The sequence below is a fragment of the Pongo abelii genome, chromosome 20, assembly GCF_028885655.2.
Source record: "Pongo abelii isolate AG06213 chromosome 20, NHGRI_mPonAbe1-v2.0_pri, whole genome shotgun sequence".
Lineage (NCBI taxonomy): Eukaryota > Metazoa > Chordata > Mammalia > Primates > Hominidae > Pongo > Pongo abelii.
The window spans coordinates 40893083-40914544 of record NC_072005.2 but is presented as its reverse complement, the minus strand read 5'-3'; the positions used below and the strand labels follow the sequence as shown (position 1 = coordinate 40914544).

Genomic DNA, 21462 nt, shown 5'->3' with positions numbered 1-21462 from the left:
GCGATGGGTCTGGCCTCCCTCTCTAACATGCCTCTGGGCCTACTGGCACAGGCCATCAGGGAACATGGGCGGCTGTTACCAAGGTCTTCAGAAAGCCAGAGCTTCATCTGCTTTTAGGACTAATTTCAAATGTCCCTCCCTGGGCCACCTTTTAAAATTTGTATTTTAATAGAGACGGGGTCTTGCCATGTTGCCCAGGCTGGTCTGGAACTCCTGGGCTCGAGTGATCCTCCTGCCTCAGCCTCCTAAAGTGCTGGGACTACAGGTGCGAGCCACCGCACTCAGCCCTCAGGCCATCGACCAAGGAAACCCTGTCAGCATCATATGGCCCCGTTTTCTTCGCAGCACCTGTCCTTCTCTGAAGTCATCTTATTTGCGTATCTATTTTTTGTTACATTATTATGTCTCCTTCGCTAGGACATGGGATCCATAGGGCAGGTCTTTTGTCCATCTACAGCCCCCAGCACCAAGAGCCAAATAAATATTTACAAATTAGCCAATGGAGAGAGGGATTGGAATTAAGTGGGACCAATCCAGGAAGACTTCTCGGGAGAGGTTTAAGCACAGGGCACATAGGGTGGGCAGCAAAGGAAGAAACCAGACCTGCTGGTGGATGAGGCTGTTTTCTTGGGTGTGACAACACCGACGGAGGGAGGAAGGGATGGGACAGGGATGCCCTGAGTTCTGCCCCCTAATACTCCACATCCCAGTCGCCTCTCTCTCCCAGGATTCCCGGCTTCCCACCTAGTGTTCGCCAAGGCCCCGAAAACCCAGTGTCTATCTCTTGGAATCCCCACTCCCTCTCTAGACCCAGGAGGCTGGCTGCCAGGCCCTAGGTGTGTCTCACAATGGGGCAATCCAGGCTGGGCCTCACCTCCTACCCACACTCAAGTTCTGGCAGATTTGGGGTAGGGTGGGGGCAGGCCTGTGGGAAAACAGAGGTTTACTGGTATTCTCAGTGAGGGAGCTAGGAAGTCAAGCCGACCTGGAGATGTGATGTTGCAGAGCCAGTCTCTGCGGCTGCCTGACTCCATTAACCCTCTGTGATTCATCCAAAGCTGAGCTGCATATCGGGCAGATTTTCCTGCCGCCCATCACCTGAACTGCTGGGACCCTCTCCCAGGGAGAACCCCCTGTCCCTCTCTTTCCCCATCTGCCCAACCCAACTCAGGGAACACAAACTACTGAGGCAGCGTAGATGGAGGAAGAGGGAGGAGTTTGGAGAGAGACACTGGCTTCTAAAGCTGGCACTTACAGCAAAAATCACGTCAAGATGGAACTAGCTGGGCGCCGTGGCTCACTCCTGTGATCCCAGCACTTTGGGAGGCCGAGGTGGGAGGATCACTTGAGGTCAGGAATTTGAGACCATCCTGGCCAACATGGTGAAACCCCGTCTCTGCTAAAAATACAAAAATTAGCTGGGTGTGGTGGCGCACGCCTGTAATCCCAGCTACTCGGGAGACTGAGACAGGAGAATCACTCCTCCTGGGAGGCGGAGGTTGCAGTGAGCCGAGATCATACCACTGCACTCCAGCCTGGGCAACAGAGCAAGACTCCGTCTCAAAAACAAAAAACAACAAACACACAAACAAAACCCCAAAAAACTACCCTCAGAAGGGGCCAGGAAGGTGCCAAGTGGAAACAAATCACGAGTCCAACACAGACAGCTTTCTTTTCAGCATAGGAACAGAATTTCTTTGGTTGAGCACACAAAGTAGTTGGCCTGTGTTTAGAGGCATGATACAAAAAGTACCTATTTTTAAACACCAGAATGTTGAACACTAGAGCCAGAACTGGAACCCTATCTGTAAACACATAGTTGGTGTGGCAAGATGATTATACTACTGGAGGCATCTGGAAACTGAGGCAATCACAGGTTCATTCGGGGGCTGATGCCACTAACAGTTCTTTGTTTTCATTTTGTCAAGAGTGTGTAGTTTGATTCATTTAAATGAATGCACCTATGCTTGGGGCTGCCACCTCTGATGGTGCAGGCTATGCAACACAAAGGACACTGTAAAGGGGACCTGTGGGGGTTCGATGCAGTCTGCCCCCCACTCTCAGGACATGGGTCTAATTCACACAGGGTGTTACATGTGCTGTAACATAGCCTGTCCAGCACAGAGAGGAGCAATATAGGTTCAGGCTCTGGAAGCCCAGCGTTCTAATGCTGGTCCTGTCACATTCTGACTGTGACAGGACCTGGGGTGAGTTATTTAACCTCTATATGCTGTGGTTCCCCCGCCTATAGAATGTGAGTAATTATAGTACCCACCTGTGTCAGAATCACTGGGACATTTCAATGAGATCACGTATTTGGAGCACTTAGTACAAGGTCTGCCATATAGTAAGCCTCAGTAACTCAGCTAACATTGTTATCAATACAATTAGGTGGAGAGGAAAACATAGGGAGGGCAATTTATTGTCAAAGGAAAATCACAGATTAGACTCTACAGCCAAACAGAAGACGGCGTTGGATTGACCGATGCTCTAGATCACCCAGGCCAAAACTGGTGCTGGGTCCCCTCACCCGCCTGTCAAATCGTAGCTGATTATACAACATCAGTTCTCTTTTGTCTGATTCTTCACTCCCTGGAGTTGACCCTATGTGGATGGAATGGTGGCTAATGAGCTTTTTCAGTCACTGTTCGTTAATTAGCAAGGATTCATTACACAGAACTTGTGTCCTCCAGAAAACCTTTTGGGAGGTGCTCCACCCACCTCAGTCATTCTCTAACTCGTCCCCTCCAGGAGCACCAACTCTGTGACATCCACTACTGTGTGGCCATCTGGGCTAAGGGAGTGCTCTCTAAGCAGTGTTTCCTCAGGTAGCTCTGCAAAGGGGAAGCTGCCATTATAAAGTCAGAGGAGGCTGAAGAGGATGTCTGGGATTGGGGTGTGGGGGCAGCGTGAGGATGGAGCCGAGGTGCGCAGCTTCTGGGGTTCATAAAGGTTGTCCATGGATGCCGTCCAGCCCTCCCACCCAGGGCCACCGCCACCGTGCATTGCATCAGGTTGTGTTGATAAGGTCTTGCTTTGCCCTGACAGCTCCGGTCCATGTCCCAGCCCCTCCCTGTTACTGCAGGAGCCGGTTTGGCCACCTGAACCTCACTGTGGAGAAGGCTGCTTGACTAGGACATTGTGTCACAGTGAGGTGATCCAACTTCCAAACTGGGGGTGGGGTGAGGTGGGTTAGGGCAATGACATGGAGTGGGCACTCCAAGTTCAGGGTACCTGGATCGCATCTCCAACTGGGCACCCTAAGACCTGTTTTTTGTTTCCCTGTTCCTTGTCGTCTTAGCTCAAGACAGTCATTTCTCTGAAGACCCAAGAGTAAAAGATGGGCAGTTGGAAAATGGAAGGGTTCAGCCCGATGGAAGGAAAATGTACACTGTGGCAGAAAGATGCCTGAATACTAAGTCTAACATATCATATCTGACCAGTGCCGACTCCACCTGGGTTCTGTGTGAGCCATGGTTCTAGGGGGATGTAAAGCTGATCAAGATACAGCTCCTGACCTCAAGGAACTTGATATTCCAAAAGGGAAACAAGGCGAGAACATGACTTACTTAGATACAATGCCAGAGACATACAAACGAATGAATATGGGAATTCTGTGAAAGGAAAGGTGTGGAGAGAGGGACTGGGCATTGCAGGAAAAATCTGGGAAGCTTCATCCAAGATGAGTGTTGGGTTCTGAGAACTGGCGATGAGAGAAGGCCATGTTAGGAATAAGGAACAGCACGGCCGGATGCTTTGAAGAGGGAAAAAGAAGGATATAGATGGTAAAGAGTCCAATTTGACCAGAATGTGAGGTATGTACAAAGCTAGTAAAGGAAGAAGTTATAAAGGTGGGTTGAGTTCAGAGCATGGACCGCCTTCAACGCCAAGCTAAAGAGTTTACATAGATTTTGGTAGGGTGGAAAAAAAGGCCTGAATTAGCGTGGAGCGCAGGCTCACACCTATAATCCCAGCACTTTGGGAGGTCAAGGCAGGCGGACCACTTGAGTCCAGGAGTTTGAGGCCAGCTTGGGCAACATGGCGAGACATCTTCATCGCTACAAGAAAATAATAAAAAAAAAAGCTCCAACATCTCTACAAGAAAATAAAAAAATTAGCTAGGTGAGGTGATGCGCGCTTCTAGTCCCAGCTACTAGGGAGACTGAGGTGGGAGGATTGCTTGAGCCTGGGAGGTCAAGGCTGCAGTGAGCCGTGATCACACCACTGCACTCCAGTCTGGGCAATGAGTGAGAGCCTGTCAAAAAAAATACAAAGAAAAAAAAAGCCTGAATTCTAAGAGAGGAATGAGGGATATAACGAAAAGAGATAAAGACAATAGGAGAGGTTGCTTGGGTACCACTGCCAATCCCTCGGAGGGACAGGTCTAACCTGTCTCTGTCCCAGCCCCATCTGCATGAAGAGACCCATTGCAGTCTTACCTTCCACGTGCCTGGGGCAGAATGCGAATTGAGAAATCTGAGGCAAATGAGGAATAGTCCATGCTTCCCCCTCCCAGAGCCCCAGGGGTGGGCGACAGGATCTGGGGGTGAGTCAGTGGGGTGGGGACCCCATTTCTGTGCTCATCTGCCTCCTTGGCAATATAAAGAGCAAGCACTGAGGCCCTGCCTCAGAGCACCCCAAACTTGACACCATGAAGATCCCGGTCCTTCCTGCCGTGGTGCTCCTCTCCCTCCTGGTGCTCCACTCTGCCCAGGGAGCCACCCTGGGTGGTCCTGAGGTGAGCACGTCACCTGCATTTTTATTCTTATACATGTTACCCACCTACCCCTCCATCTCTCTGCCTCCTGTCCATTCCTGGATAAGTGGCTCTTAGTTTTGGATTCTGATGGGGGCTGAAGAAACTGGGGCTCTGAGGAAGGGAGGAGGGAACAGAGCATGCCTGGCGAGACATTTGGGACGGAGATGCTCCTCTTTCTGGAAGAGATGGTGAAGTGTATTGGGGAGGCTCATGTACTGAACCCTGGGAGGAGACAGGACTGAGTGGGTGGTCTGGGTTCAGACGATCTCCACCATGGGCTCTCAGAGTGTTCACCCATTCCGTTCCAGCTGCACACATGCCTGGGGACGTGCAGGGGAAGAGGGGGAACTGGAGAGAGGCAATGTGAGGCAGAGCAGCTCCAAACCCAGGCCTGCGTCCACATGGGCAGCAGTCGGAGAGGGTGGAGCAAAGCAAAAAACTAGCTAGTTCAACCTGCAGCTAGTTCTGACTTCACTCGAAGAGGAGTGGGGCTGGGGTGTTCTGGAGACACCCCTGCTTAGCTCCTCTTTGCTTCATTTGTGCCCCTGGGAGCGGTGCCCAGGTGACGGGTGGCTCCCTGCTGTCTCTGGAGCACAGGCCACAGTGAGAATCTTTACCATCCAGTCCTCAGCCAGAGAGGAATCCTGATGCCTACTCCGGATTTAAAAGTCTAAGACAGGGGCACAGGCTCAGCCACTGAGGACCGAGCCAGTGGTGTCACTGAGCTGGGGGGCTGTAGGGGCCTCAGGTGAAGTGGGGTCAACTTTCCCAGTCTGAAAGGGCAGCTTTCACCTCACCTGACAACATGGAGTGGGAAGATGTGTCTAGAGTTTTAAATTTTTCAGGGGAAACTAGAAATCTGGATGAATTTATGAATTCTTACTAATTCAAAATGTCTAATTCAAACCAAAAAACAAAAGAGCCAAATTTTTTATGAGATCTAAGCATCTGGATCCAGCCTGCGGGCTCTGTGTTGGGCTCTGTCATGGGCAGGACACGATGGGACCCACTGAGGCCTGGGGTGGGGTCCCCATGGAGGGGGATAATGGAGCCTCCAACAGTGGTGGCAATAAAGCCACAAAGCAAAGCAACCTCGATCAGTGAGAGGCAGGCGGGTCACCTCAGCAGCTGGGCTCCCACCTGCACGCAAATCTTTCCCATCCAGCTATATGGACTGAGCGTGGGTGTCTCCAGAACACCCCACCTCTTAGACTTAAGTCAACTGCAGGACAGCACTAGCTAGCTTTTCCGGAGAGGAATGCTCGGCTCCAGGCTTTCTGCCTGCCGCCCATGGTGACACTGCTTACATGTACCATTCTCCAATTCCCCCTCCTCACCCTGCACATCCGCCAACCATGTGCGCGACTGGAACGGAGACCATGGTGGGGAACGGGTTGCGTTCTTTCGGGGACTGGGCTGTGGATGAAGGCAGAGCTGGCAGACAGGGATGTGGGCAAGGGCCCTGGCATCACGTGACCACCTGCCTCCTTTTCTCCCTCTCCTTTTCCAGGAAGAAAGCACCATTGAGAATTATGCCTCACGACCCGAGGTAAGCCGTCTGTTTTCCCCGGCCCTCCGGCCATGAGTCTGTCCTCTCTCTCTTTTTGCTTCTTAGCAACTTTCCTAACACCTTGCGTTTCTGCCTAGGCCTTTAACACCCCGTTCCTGAACATCGACAAATTGCGATCTGTGAGTACGCTTCTCTGGTGCTACCCCCACGAATACCCTCATTACAGAGGGGATAAACGCCTCGGTAGAGAGCTTGCAAAGCTGCCACGGTTCCTTCACCTTCTCCAGAGGGCTGGGAGCTAAGCTCTGGCCTCCCCTGGAGCTGACCTGCTTCTGCTGTCTGTCTTCCTCCTCAGGCTTTTAAGGCTGATGAGTTCCTGAACTGGCACGCCCTCTTTGAGGTGAGTGCTCGGGCGCCCCTTGCCCTCCTCGGTTGTCTGCAGTCATCCCAGGGTAGTGGCCACACATTTTGGCTTTAAATGTATGGGTTGGTTCCTGATGTCTGGGAGGGAGTGACTGCCCTGCCTGGATGCTGCCCAATGGGCTGTCAACGGAAGAAAGCTTTCCCCGGCGCCAGGCCCGGCTATCCGTGTTTTCCTAAGGTGGCGGCGGAGGAGCAGGGCCCCAAGGACGATTGCAGAAGAGGAAGAGCCTAATCGGTCAAGATTTTATTTGAATCCCCTCATCCTCTATGGAAAAACTGAGGCCCACCCGCACTTAGATGGCAAAGTCAGCGACAGAGCTGGGGTCCGTGTCTCCTGACTCTGCACTGACTTCTCACATGGCCTCATGCGAACGCCTTTAGCTCCCTGGGCCTCTGCGTCCTCTGTGATGTGAGGATGATGACAATTCCCACCACAAAAGGTTGCTGTAAAAACCCACTGAAATCATGCTTGTAGAGCAGCCCGTGCAAGGCAGACACAGACTAAGTCCTCAGGAAGTATTAGCTCTTGATAAAGTAATGACAAAACAATGACATTATTGTTACTATGGTTACTGTGGGAGTTCATTAAGGAATGCTTACCGATCCATGCCCGGCTGACCTGCAACACATCACTCTCTTTCTTTCTTTCTTTTAGTCTATCAAAAGGAAACTTCCTTTCCTCAACTGGGATGCCTTTCCTAAGGTAAGAGGTGTGGGCATTAGGAGGATATGGAGCTTGGGGGTAAGGGAAGAAGCAGAGGATATGGGAGAGAGAGTGGGGTCAGGGAAAGGAGGATCAGCCTTCTCACCAAACTGAAGGGAGATCTTAGCTACTACATATAGAGGAGAATGGGAACTCACACCGAGGCAAAAATTCCTTTCCATCAGTGCCATCTTATACTGGGCACCCAGGGGTTCCCCATCTAACCCTGACCCCTCTCCCTCTAGCTGAAAGGACTGAGGAGCGCAACTCCTGATGCCCAGTGACCACGACCTCCACTGGAAGAGGGGGCTAGCATGAGCGCTGATTTTCAACCTACCATAACTCTTTCCTGGCTCAGGAACTCCAATAAAACATTTTCCATCCAACAGCTCCTGTATCTGTGTCTCTGTCCTCCTACTGGGCTTTACAAAGGAATTAAGATGGAATGAGCCCCAAGGCGGATAGGTAGAAATCTTGACTTCCAAGAGGAGATCAAGTAGGGAGACAGGAGGAAATAGAAAGGACACACCAAGATGGCAAGAGACCCCCTTGTGTCTTAGCTCCTTAGTGTTGGCTGGGATCCTTGAGGAGCATGAAGCTATGACTTGCTTAGTAAGATGCTCAAGAAATCTCTAAACCAAAAAGTATCTGAGACAGGTCTCATTCTCTTAAGGGGGAGCTCCTGGACCCAGAAAACTGTCCTGTTGGTTTGAGCAATAAAGACAGCTCAAACCAGTACCAAGCACCGATAGATTTGTCAGAGGTCAGGGCCACCTCCACTCAGAGGCCATTCATGGGTTGCCAATTTGTAACCCAAAAAGTATCTGAGACAGGTCTCAATCAATTTAGAAGTTTATTTTGCCAAGGTTAAGGACAATGCCCAGGAGAAAAAATACAGAATCAGAGGAACAGTCTGTGGTCTGTGCCTTTCTCCAAAGATGATTTTGAGAGCTTCAGTATTTAAAGGGGAAAAGCGGGGAAAGAGGGAGTCCATGGTCACATTACTGAATCCACATGTTATAAGAGAAAAGGGGCAGGTAGGGGAATAGTCCATTATATATTTGTCTCATGCTCAGTAAATCCAGCACTTTACATAAGATATGGTGAACATAGAATAGCTATCTGTTGAGATAGTTAACCTTTTACCTGTAGCTATCTGTTTAGGAACAAAAGGAAAGGCAGCTTCTGGCATGTCTCAGCTTTCAGCTTATTTTTTTCTTTTCGACAGCGTGAATTGGGGTCCCAAGTTTTTATTTTCCTTTCACAAATCAAACCTACTCCCTGACCTGTTGGCATTCTCCCCCTACCTACCTTCTGAAAACTTGATTCCCTTTGTAGTGGCGATTTTGTGTAACAGCTATCTGAAATCCAAAATTCAGGACCCAGCTTAAATTACATGAGCCCATCTGAAATCCTTTTTTTTTTTTTGAATTAGGTAGGCTCTAAATAAAGAAAACTAGCACTGTGACCTTGAGTCTTCCTAAGCCTCTGTTTTTTTATCCATGAAATGAGTATGGAAATAAATAAGAATGATAACCACTCTGTTGTGTTGTTATGAAGGTCAAATGAGATAAGTATGTAAAGCCCCTTGCACACGGCCAGGCATATGGTAGATAGTGTATCTCTACTCCCCCAGTTTCAACCAGAGAGCTGCCACAATGATACAGATTCACTCATTCACTCACGCATCCATCCATCCATCCACCCATACACCCACCAACCCACCCACCCATCCACCCATCCCTCCATCCACCCTCCCACCCACCCACCCACTCATCCATCCATCCACCCACCCATCCCTCCATCCATCCACTGCAAAGATCTTGAAATGTGAAATGGATTTAGTTTTGCTTCCTGTAGATGTATTTTCTCTGATCCAATTTGTGTACTTAAAATACTAAACTAATTGGAATTATTTCTGGTTTCTCTTGAAAACTGGGAAGATTAGAGAACAGCGGACCTGCAACTGGCTTAAAGCCAAGTCGCAGCTGCCCTCTTTACACAGGACATGGCTTCCAGGGAAGTTTCTACTTGGCAAGCTTCACTTGTTTACATTGCCTTTGGCCTTTATAAGCAACTGCGTTTGTACACCATCAACTGCAGTTTAATTGAGGAAGTGGACTACAAGGGAAATTAAACTTGGTTCCTACTTTCAAGGTGCTTACAGACCAGGTGAATAAGACATGTAAATGTTCCTGGTCGGGCACTGTGGCTCACACCTGTAATTCCAGCACTTTGGGAGGCTGAGGTGGGTGTATCACTTGAGGTCAGGAGTTCGAGACCAGCCTGGGCAACATGGAAAAACCCCATCTCTACTAAAAACACAAAATTAGGTGGGCGGATCACATGAGGTCAGGAGTTCGAGACCAGCCTAGCCAACATGGTGAAACCCCATCTCTACTAAAAATACAAAAATGAGCCGGGTGTGGTGGTGCATGTCTGTAATCCCAGCTACTCAGGAGGCTGAGGCACGAGAATCGCTTGAATTCGGGAGGCGGAGGTTGCAGTGAGCCAAAATTGCACCACTACACTCCAGCCTCGGTGAGAGAGCAAGACTCTGTCAAAAAAAAAAAAAATGTTGCTTATGCTCTTCCTTCCAATACACACAAAGGAAAGGAAAGCTATAAATGGGAGGACCAACAGAGAAGAAAACTATGGACACTGGTGAAATGTCACAATCAGTTCAAATACTTAGTGAAGATCGTGCACTCACAAACTAGGTGATAGGAAATGGAGTACGGGAAGAAGAGGGGAGGTGTTTAAGGGACACCCATCGAGTGACTAGGTTTTAGGGGAGGAGTAAAGCATCCCCAGGGGACTAGGAGTCACAATACACAAGTTAAGAGTATCTCTGAGATAAGGCGGTAGTTCTCAAAGTGTGGTCCCCAGGCTGGCAGCACCAGGATCCCCTGGGAACTGAAAAGAAATGCAAATTCTTGGGCCCCACTTCAGATCTACTAAATGTGAAACCAGGGGTGGGGCCCAGCAATCTGTGTTTTAACAAGCCCTCTAAGCAAGTCTGATTCACTAAAGCCTGAGAACCACTTCAAAAAGGAACGTCAGAGAACTTAAGATTAACCCAGAATCAGGATAGTAGTTGCCCCTTAGATGGAGAGATCCCATGTGATAGGAGAGTGGCACATAGGAGATAAAGGTGGGGGGGGTGACAGAAGCCACTTCTATATAATGTTTCATTTCTTCTTTAAATACATACATTTTATACACACCTGTGCATGTTGTATTTCACAATAACATATTATTAAAGCCAGAGAACACCAGATCAATTTGCAAGTGCTGACAGAATACACAGTCAAGAAACAACTGGAGTCTAGAGAGACTGCAATCTGAACCAAAAAGAAAAAGACAAAGTGAAGTGTAGACAAGCTGTGCACAAGAGTGATAGATGTATGCTAGATCATGTGAAATTGACAAAATGCACAAACATGGGTCAGGCCATTCAGAGGATTCAAAGAATGGAAGACACAGCACCTGTTCTCCCTGGGGATGACCTGTACATTTCCCATTAGGTAGAGGAAATAGCACTGGAGACTTGAATCTGCATAAGCAAATCTTATTAAATAACCTTTATTTAATAAAAGGCAAGAAGTAGTCATTCTTCATTTTATACTTTATAAAAACATCAACAGATGCATTTTTTTTTTTTTAGATGGAGTTTCACTCTGTTGCTCAGGCTGGAGTGCAGTGGTGCAATCTCGGCTCACTGGAACCTCTGCCTCCCAGGTTCAAACGATTCTCCTGCCTCAGCCTCCTGAGAAGATGGGATTACATCTTCTACATGGGCACCCTCCACCATGTCCGGCTAATTTTTGTATTTTTAGTAGAGATGGGGTTTTGCCACGTCGGCCAGGCTGGTCTTGAACTCCTGACCTCAGGTGATCCGCCTGCATTGGCCTCCCAAAGCGCAGGGATTACAGGTGTGAACCACCATGCCTGGCCGACAAACGCATCTTGTATGGATACCATACCATCTGTTCAACAGGATGTAGAGATATACACTGAGCTATGAAACAATCTCCAAGATAGAGTAAAATGAAAAAAAGAAAGTGGCAGATCATTATGCTTTAATAAAGATATGGTTAAAATAAAGATATGGTACAAATATATATGCTATTATCTGCATATTATCTGCTATTATCTGGAATAAAACTTGAGAAGTAACAGTGATCACTTTTGGAAAGTAAGATACTTTCACTGTGTACCCTTTTGGATTTTATGAACAAAAATGTTTTACCATGTGCAAATTACATATTCAAAAGAATAAATTAAAATAAAAACTTTCTAGTAAAGCAAACAAACACCAAAAAAATGCTTTGCATTGTAAAGGGGTAGGGCCTAGTCCATGCACTGACCCAGAGTAGGTGCCTCTTAACTGAGTGAATGAAACTGATTTCTCACATTTACCACACCCTTTTGCTACTCAGAGTGTGGTCCTTGAGCCAGCGGCATCAGCATCACTTGGTGCTTGCTTGCTAGAAATACAGAAGCTCTGCTCACCCAGAGCTAATGCATCAGAATTTTAACAAGACCCCTGCCCCTGGATGATTCACATGTGGAATAACGTTTGAGAAGCACGGCCTTAGGCATGATGTTGAGTGCTATGCAGAAGGCCTTCGAGGAGTTATGATCCAGTTGATACGATAAAGGAAGCACACAGGGAGAAGGCACTAGATACCTTAGAACGATATGTTTAAATCTGACGGAAGGGAGGAGATAGTTTTGCACCAGGGTAAGAAAACTAGGGAAAGTAACTTTGAGTTTGGCATTCATAAATGAACTTAAAAAAAAAAAGTCCCTGTCATACTCAGCCAGGACATAAAGGGACTAAAAACCAAAGCCAAACTAAGTGATTACTTTGGGAGGCTTCTGGGAATCAACTCATTTAAAAAACTGGTAAATAAAGGAAATGAATCAAGGATTCATCCTTACTTTCTATATACTTCAGGGTAAAGAGTTTCTCTCTCTCTCTCTCTTTTTTTTTTTTTTTTTTGAGACAGCGTCTTGATCTTTCACCCAGGCTGGAGTGCAGTGGCATGATCTTGGCTGGAGGCAGCCTTCACCTCCCTGGCTCAGGCAATCCTCCTGCCTCAGCCTCCTGAGTAGTTGGAACTACAGGCACAAGTCACCACACCTGGTACATTTTAAAATTTTTTGTAGGATGGGTGTCTTGCTATGTTGCCCAGGGTGGTCTTCAACTCCTGACCTCAAGTGATCCTCTGGCCTTGGCCTCCCAAAGTGTTGAAATTACAGGCATGCACCACCATGCCCAGCTGGCACAATTTTTCTTTATACAAGAATTTGAAGCTAATAAGTGCAAAAGAAATAATAGAATATTTTCGTTTTTCAAAATTTAATAAAATAATGAATATAGGCTAGCATCTGTAGGGAAGGAAAAAAACATTTTTTTCTACTGTCTCAGGTTCAGTGGCTGTGGCATGCTAATCACACCTGTAATCCTAGCACTTTGGGAGGCCGAGGCAGGTGGATCACCTGAGGTCAAGAGTTCGAGACCAGCCAGACCAACATGGTGAAACCCCATCTCTACTGAAAATACAAAAATTAGCTGGGCATGGTGGTGCATGCCTGTAGTCCCAGCTACTCAGGAGGCTGAGACAGGAGAATTGCTTGAACCTGGGAGGCAGAGGTAGCAGTAAGCTGAGATCACACAACTGTACTCCAGCCTAGGCGACAGAGTGAGACTCCATCTTAAAAAAAAAAAGTTAACAAAAGATAGATTAGCAGGAGAAAAGGCTTATTATGTATGCATCCAGGAGCTTCACAGAAAAGAAGTGAAAACCTAAAGAAGTGGCCAGGCTTGAGGCTCATATACCGTTTTAACAAAGGGTGATAAATCGTGGAAAAGTAAACTGGGCATGGTGGCTCATGTCTGTAATCCCAGCACTTTGGGAGGCTGAGGAAAGTGGATCACTTGAGGTCAGGAGTTCGAGACCAGCCTGGCCAACATGGTGAAACCCCATCTCTACTAAAAATACAGAAACATTAGCCAGGCATGGTGGTTCACACCTGTAATCCCAACTACCCAGGAGCTGAGGCATGAAAATCCCTTGAACCCGGGAGGTAGAGGTTGCAGTGAGCCCAGATTGCACCACTGTACTCCAGCATGGGCGACAGAGTGAGACTCTGTCTAAAATAAAAAAAAAAAAAATTGTGGAAAAGTGACAAAACGATGAAAATGGGATTTGGACATCCAGGTGAGCTAAATTGTGGGAAGGTAAGTAAAATATACAGGGGAAATTAATGGAAGATAAAGGTTATTTAGCAAGATTTGCTTATGCAGATTCAAGTCTCCAGCGTTGAGTTATCTCCTCTACCTGGTGGGAAATGTACACCCTGCTTTAGGCAGAAAGGGAGAGGACAGAGAGTTCCTCTTCCGTCTGCTGCTTCTTAATTGCCTTCCACTCAAAATAATCCTTATGCTAAAGCAGCATACTTTGGAGTGGCACATGCTAATCCCTTCACATTAATGACTGCCAAACCTGGCAGGTGAAATGCTGATGGGGAACTTTATGGTGGTGGAGCAGGCTCACAACCCATGAACCCATGAACCCATGGATCTATCCAACACCCAGAGAGAGAAGAGACAAGCTTCTGCAGACCTGATGCAACAGAAAGCACAGGGCCCCACATAGGAAGCATTCTTGCCAAAAATCAACTCCAAACCTGATTAAAACTCTAGACTCTAGATCTAACTACCAGTTTGCAGGGGGATGAAAAGGCACAGAGGAACACAGTAAAGGATTCTACAGGAAAAATGTTAATAACTCCCCGCAACCTTGGCATTTCCCGTGAGAAATTCTAGAAAACTGATAATCCAGTTTCTTCAACAAAAACACTGTAGAGAAGTCGGGCACCGTGGCTCATGCCTGTAATCCCAGCACTTTGGGAGGCTGAGGTAGGCAGATCACCTGAGGTAGGGAGTTTGAGACCAGCCTGACCAACATGGAGAAACCCTGTCTCTACTAAAAATACAAAATTAGCCAGGTGTGGTGGCACATGCTTGTAATCCCAGCTACTTTGGAGGCTGAGGCAGGAGAATTGCTTGAACCCAGGAGGAGGCGGAGGTTGCAGTGAGCCGAGATTGCGCCATTGCACTCCAGCCTGGGCAACAAGAGCGAAACTCCGTCCAAAAAAAAAAAAAAAAAAAAAAAAAAAACCACTGTAGAAAAAAAGAGAAAGGGGGACAAAAGATAAAAATTGATGGGGCCGTGCATGGTGGCTCATGCCTGTATTCCCACCACTTCGGGAGGCCGAGGGGAGGGTGGATCTCCTGAGGTCAAGAGTTCAAGACCAGCTTGGCCTACATGGTGAAGCCCTGTCTCTACTAAAAATACAAAAATTAGTCGGGCGTGGGGGTGCTCGCCTGTTATTCCCAGCTATTCGGGAGGATGAGGCAGGAGAATGTCTTGAACCTGGGAGGCAGAGGTTGCAGTGAGCCAAGATTGTGCCACTGCATGCCAGCCTGGGTGACAGAATGAGACTCAGACTCAAAAAAAAAAAAAAAAAAAAGTTGATTGAAGGGACACATCACTTAAATGCAACATATGAATCTTGTCTATATCCTAATTTGAACAAACCAACTGGGAGAGAAAAAGAGTTAGGAGACGATGAAGGAAACCTGAACACGGACATATTGATAATAAGAAATTATCATCTTTGGTCTGGGCATGGCGGCTCACGCCTGTAATCTCAGCTCTTTGATTTGGGAGGCCGAGATGGGCGGATTGCTTGAGTCCAAGAGTTCAAGACCAGCCTGGGCAACACAGTGAGACTCCGTCTCTAAAAAAAAATTAAAAAAAAGAAACAATCAAAAAATAAATAAAAAGAAATTATATTTTTAGATGTGAAAATAGTATTGTGTTTATGTTAAAAAAGAGTCTTTACCTTGCAGATACATAATGATGAATCTATGTTTGAAGTAATAACCTCTTTAGGATTTGCTTCAAAATAATCCAGTGGGGGGAACAGGTTGGGGTACACAGGAAATAAGGTCGGTAATTACCTAATAAAAAACGAAGTTCATTATACTAGCTTTTTATTTTTGCATATTTTGAAATATTCTACAATAACAATTTCTTAAAATATTCAAAAATTTTCAAGAGTGTGCTTTTAGAGGAGGGAGGGGGGAAGAGGGCCCTCCAGTGGGCAGAGCATGAAGAACTGGTCGTGCGGGATTCTGGACTGGGAACGCTGTCATTCAGCCTGGCTATCCTGTAGGCGTGGAGGCCTGGAAATGCAGGTTAGGTCAGATGATGGGGGGCTGAAAAATTTCCACTCAATCCCATCGTCAGTAAAGACAGTCCCGAAGGTGGTAACAACCACAGCCACAATTCAATAGCAGCCATTCTTAATTTGGTTCTTATCATGCGCCAGGCTTTATGCCAAGTGCTTTGCATATATTATCTCAGTTGATCCGCAAAACAAACCTATTAGGTTGGCATCATTATCCCCATCTTACAAACAAAGAAATTGAATCTCAGAGAGATAAGTACAGTCATGCTCTGTATAATGACGTTTCAGTCAACAACAGACGGCATAAACAACAGTGGTCCCAAAAGATTATATCATATTTGTACTGTACCTTTTCTATGTTTAGAAACACAAATGCTTATTGTGTTACAGTTGCCTGCAGCATTCAGTCCAGTGACATGCTGGGCAGGTTTGTAGCCTAGGAGCCATAAGCTATACCACACAGCCTAGGTGCGGAGTAGGCGATACTATAAAGGTTTGTGTAAGTGCTCTCTACTGTTCTTCATTTCTCAAAACGTATCTCCATCATTAAGTGATGATGGAGATTGTAATCTGTTCAAGCTCATACAGCCAGGACCCGGCAGAGCCAGGACTGAATCCGTACCTACATTATCCCTGCTTTAACTGGTGTAATTTGGCCTTCACTTGCTTTATAACTTACTGTTTCATTTAAGACTGCTTGAAAAAAAAAAAAGGCTTCCATTCCTTAAAAAATGTTTGGAAACCACTGCTAAGCATCCGCTGGAGGCATTTAAGGTGGTACAACTTAGCGGTTAGAATATGAGTTATAAAATCAGTCAGACCTGATTTCAAATTCTGTCCCTACCACTTTACTAGCTACGTGACCTCTGGGTGGCTACTCTGTCAGGGCCAAAGTTTCATCATTTGTAAAGTGGGAATAATAGCAATACTTCACAAGGGTTAAGAAAACCTCAGTAAATGTTAGCCTAGTTTTTTTCATGTTAATAAAAGGTAGCTGTTATTATTATGCTATAAAACTCCACTTAGATAATGACTCAGATAGAGTCATACTTAGAGAAATAATATTTGCAACTGTATTCACTTGCTCTCTTCTGACAGATGAGGAAACTGAGGCCCATAAAGATGAAGTGACTTTCCCAAGAGCACCCAGAGAAGAAATAGCAGAGCCAGGCTTTCAACTCAGGTTCTCTTAGACTTCAGAGCCCTAGAATTTTTAACTATTTTAGTTTCTTGTGTCGGCTGGGTGCAGTGGTTCACATCTATAATCCTAGTGCTTTGGGAGGCCAAGGCAGGTGGATCATTTGAGGCCAAGAGTTCAAGACCAGCCTCTGCAAGATAGTGAGACCCCTGTTTCTCCAAAATATCATTAAAAAATTAGCCAGGCTTGGTGGTGCATGCTTGTAGCCCCAGCTACTTGGGAGGCTGAGGTGAGAGGATCACTTAGCCCAAGGAGTTCAAGGCTACAGTGAGCTATGATGGCAACACTACACTCCAGCATGAACCAGACCCCGGTACAAAAAAAAAAAAAAAAAAAAAAATGCCAGGGGAGAGGGGCGGGGGTGGGCCTGGTGGCTCACGCCTGTAATCCCAGCACTTTGGGAGGCTGAGGCAGGTGGATCACGAGGTCAGGTGTCCGAGAGCAGCCTGGCCAACATAGTGAAACCCTGTGTCTACTAAAAATACAAAAAATTAGCCAGGCATGGTGGCAGGCGCCTGTAATCCCAGCTACTCAGGAGGCTGAGGCAGGAGAATCGCTTGAACTCAGGAAGTGGAGCTTGCAGTGAGCCAAGATCATGCCACTGCACTCTTGCCTGGGCGACAGAGCAAGACTCCATCTAAAAAAAAAAAAAAAAGCTCCCAGGTATTGAGCATCTACAGTGTGTATGATATCACGTTAAGCACTTTACACTCATGGTCTCATTTAACTCTTATGACTTCATGAAGGAGCCATTGTTATCATGTGCACTTTACAGAAAGGAAAATAAAATGCAAAGGGGCAAACCATAGTTGGGTTTAACTTTCTGTCACTGAAGTTTCTCATCAGATTCCTGAATGCCAAAATCAAGATAGCAGTAGAGTTGTGGATGGTGCACCCCAGCAACGACCATCCTAGGGATACACTAGAGAGAAATTCTTGCATATATATGCAAAGAGGCAGGTGTAAGGATTTTCACAGAAGCAATGCTTGGAATAGCTCCAAGCTGGAAACCACGAATAAAAGAGTGGATGTCTAGGCTGGGTGCGGTAGCTCACGTCTGTAATCCCAGCACTTTGGGAGGCCAAGGTGGGTGGATCACTTGAGGCCAGGAGTTCAAGACCAGCCTGGGCAACATGGTGAAACACTATCTCTACTAAAAATACAAAGATTAGCTGGGCATGGTAGCAGTTGCCTGTAATCTCAGCTACTTGGGAGGCTGAGGCAGGAGAATTGCTTGAACCCGGTGGAGGTTGCAGTGAGCTGAGAGCCGAGATCATGCTACTGAACTCCAGCCTGGGCGATAGAGCGAGACTGTCTCAGACAAAAAACAATGGATGTGTAAAATAGGGTGGACCACATGGTGGAATGGTAGCTGTCCAGCAATAAAATAAGAGTGCAGGCCGAGCATGGTGGCTCACGCCTGAAATCCCAGCACTTTGGGAGGCTGAGGTGGGCAGATCAAGAGGTCAGGAGTTCAAGACCAGCCTGACCAACATGGTAAAACCCTATCTCTACTAAAAATACAAAAATTAGCCGGGCGTGGTGGCACGTGCCTGTAATCTCAGCTACTCAGGAGGCTAATGCAGGAGAATGGCGTGAACCTGGGAGGCGGAGGTTTCAGTGAGCTGAGATTACACCACTGCACTCCAGCCTGGGCAACAGAGCAAGACTCCGTCTCAAATAATAAAAAAAAAAACAACAACTGAGGGATGTGTACACAGGAGTTTGTTAGTATGGTTTCTCATACCTTTATGTGTGTTTGAAATACTTCATAGCATAATATTTTATTTTATTTTATTTATTTTTGACACTGAGTCTCACACTGTCACTCAGGCCACAGTGCAGTGACACAAACATAGCTCACTGTAGCTTTGACCTCCTGGGCTCAAGCAATCCTCCTGCCTCAGCCTTCTGTGTAGCTGGGACTTCAAGTGCATGCCACCACGCCTGGCTAATTTTTAAAATTTTTTGTAGAGATGGGGTCTCACTATGTTGTCCAGGCTGGTCCTGAACTCCTGGGCTCAACTCATCCTCCTGCCTCAGCCTTCCAAAATGTTGGGATTATATTAGTGAGCCACCATGCCCAGCCTAACATAATATTTTAAGGCAACCACAATAAAGACACCTTAACTTCAATCTGTCCAAAGCCATTCAGCTGTGAGGGACAAGGTTGAGAATTCTGGTGGCTGACGGGGTGCTGTTCATGTTACCTCCTAAACACAGTCCCTCTTGAGAGCCTGATTTACTTCATTACAAACCCCAACAATGGTGGCACTGTGGAGGCGGCCCGAGAACTTCCACAGGGTGAAATGGCCTCAGATGCTCCTGAGAAATGAACACAGCACCCCGCCCTTGATGACTATCATCCCATTAAGACCTCCCACTACATTTTCTGACACCCAACAGACCAACCGACCACAACATTCCTGGGTTCTCCTCCCCTAAATCAATGACAACCCAAACAAACAAAAATCCCCAGGCTTCTCCCATGGAAAGATGCCTCATTTCCCTCACCTGCACCTAAGTCTCCTTCCCAGGCTGGTGACCTGAGGTAATGCTCCTTAGCGCCCCCTACAACAAGTGACCGCTTTTGTATTTACCCTCCTACTGAGCCTCTATCACCCCTCCCCGAAAGCCCTTTTTATGTTAAATCAGTTCATGCTCTCTCTCTACTCTCTACTCTCTACCCTCCCATGATTTCCCATTACTTCATAATAAAACCCCATAGATTTTACTATGGGCCTCATCTCCTACCTCCCCCTCCCATCTTGATCACTTTGCTCCAGCTCTCCGCACCCCATTCCAGCCTCCTCAAGGGCTCTTCAAAAGGCCACGCTCCCTCTGCCTGCATGACTCATTCCCTTCTTCCCTTGCTCCCACACTTCATCCAGGTCTCTGTGGCAATGACACCTCCTCCAAGAGGCCTTGCCAGTCTGATTATTCAACCTAATCTTGCTTTATTTGTGGTTCTAGCCAGAAACCCTTCCACATTATGAAAAACCTCACTCCCCATACAGAGCACCCCTCATGACTCATTCCCAATGTAGCATCAGGGATGGAGCCTGGATGTCCCTCCAGCACTGGTGATCTGATGAGAACATCTCTCAGGATGTTCAATTATCACAGATTCCTCTTGTGGCTTATTCTCAGGGTCATCCCGCTTACTACTTCCTAACAGAACATCCGGGACCCCTCTCCAATAGGAGCAGAAACTAGGAAGACTTTCAATTTTCACTCCTTAAGTTATCTCGAAACGAGATTTTTCAGAGAGTCACAGAGGTAGGCTAACTGGATTGGGACCATGAAGTGTCATTCACTGTACAACTTAAAAACTGTGTCTCATTGGCCGGGTGCAGTGGCTCACACCTGTAATCCCAGCACTTTGGGAGGCCGAGGTGGGCGGATCACCTGAGGTCAGGAGTTCGAGACCAGCCTGGCCAACACGAGGAAACCCTGTCTCTACTAAAAACACAAAAATTAGCTCGGCACGGTGGCACGTGCCTGGAGCTACTCGAGAGGCTGAGATAGGAGAATCGCTTGAATCCAAGAGGTGGAGGTTGCAGTGAGCCGAGATCGTGCCACTACACTCCAGTGTGGGCGACAGAGCAAGACGCCATCTCAAAAAAAGAAAAAATTGTCTCTCATTAACAGGTCACCTCGTTATTTCTTATAAATCCGATCATCTGCACAACTGTACTGCCCTGAGTGTATTTTTGTATTATTCATTCAATGTAAACATTTACAACACAGCACAATTTTTGGAACAAATTTTGCTTTGGCATCTGTTCATTTCTCAGTATTTCATTCTCAGTATTCAGTTTCTCAATGAAACCTCCCAAGACCTTACTAGACTTCAGAGAAGCCTTGTCCAGCTGCCTTCCCAAGAAGACCCTGCCTAGGAATAAAAATTCCTCTCCTTGAGGCCCAAATTCACAGTTCTTACTATTTGTGGATAAGCCAATTTTCAGTTCCAACTTGATTTCCAGTTCAATGCTGACTCCTCTGGTCCTCTTGGCTCCACGGTGTGGGCAGGATCCCGAGCTTCAAAATTTGCGTCCATCACTCTTCTCAGCAGGAACACCTCAGCCCCAACTTCTGCTTCCCTTCTGTCCTCATGCACTTCCAGTCGGGACTAATATGCACATGCGTCCTGATTCTGGACGCTCTTTTTTTTTTTTTTTTTTTGAGACGGAGTTTCACTCTTGTTGCCCAGGCTGGAGCGCAATGGTGCAATTTCAGCTCCCGGGTTCAAGTGATTCTCCTGCCTCAGCCTCCTGAGTAGCTGGGATTACAGGCATGCGCCACCACGCCCGGCTAATTTTGTATTTTTAGTAGAGACAGGGTTTTTCCATGTTGGTCAGGCTGGTCTTGAACTCCTGACCTCAAGTGATCCACTCGCCTCGGCCTCCCAAAGTGTTGGGATTACAGGCATGAGCCACCGCTCCTGGCCCGGACGCTCTCTTTTTACCGTCCACTTCTTCTAACACGCTCCTTGAGGTGCCTCAGCCCCTGGGAGGCATTCCTGGCCTTTTGTCACACCTGTTTTGTTTGAGCCACTGCACTGATAGGCACCTTGAGGCCTCGCGGGAGGATGGCCCTCC

At 47.1% G+C, this 21462-nt stretch overlaps 1 protein-coding gene across 2 annotated transcripts; it reads left to right on the top strand.

Annotated features, from left to right (window-relative positions):
• Nucleotides 1-3216: 3216 nt before the first annotated feature.
• On the top strand, nt 3217-7783 carry KRTDAP (keratinocyte differentiation associated protein). Of its 2 annotated transcripts, none has more exons than XM_002829065.3 (6): nt 3217-4738; nt 6270-6308; nt 6407-6448; nt 6625-6669; nt 7348-7395; nt 7641-7783. In XM_002829065.3, exons 1-6 carry the CDS (start codon nt 4652-4654, stop codon nt 7677-7679), a joined length of 300 nt encoding a protein of 99 aa, XP_002829111.1. In that variant the 5' UTR covers nt 3217-4651; the 3' UTR covers nt 7680-7783. The 2 variants fall into 2 exon arrangements, with proteins under 2 accessions (XP_002829111.1, XP_054396115.1); XM_054540140.2 differs by lacking the exon at nt 3217-4738 and adding an exon at nt 5827-6141.
• Nucleotides 7784-21462: the final 13679 nt, after the last annotated feature.

Excerpts from the sequence above, each read along its gene's own strand:
- KRTDAP (XM_002829065.3), top strand. The coding sequence starts at position 4,652 with ATGAAGATCCCGGTCCTTCCTGCCGTGGTGCTCCTCTCCCTCCTGGTG. Across the intron at positions 6,309-6,406 it reads ATTATGCCTCACGACCCGAG|GCCTTTAACACCCCGTTCCT; the intron begins GTAAGCCGTCTG and ends GTTTCTGCCTAG. Across the intron at positions 6,449-6,624 it reads ACATCGACAAATTGCGATCT|GCTTTTAAGGCTGATGAGTT; the intron begins GTGAGTACGCTT and ends CTTCCTCCTCAG.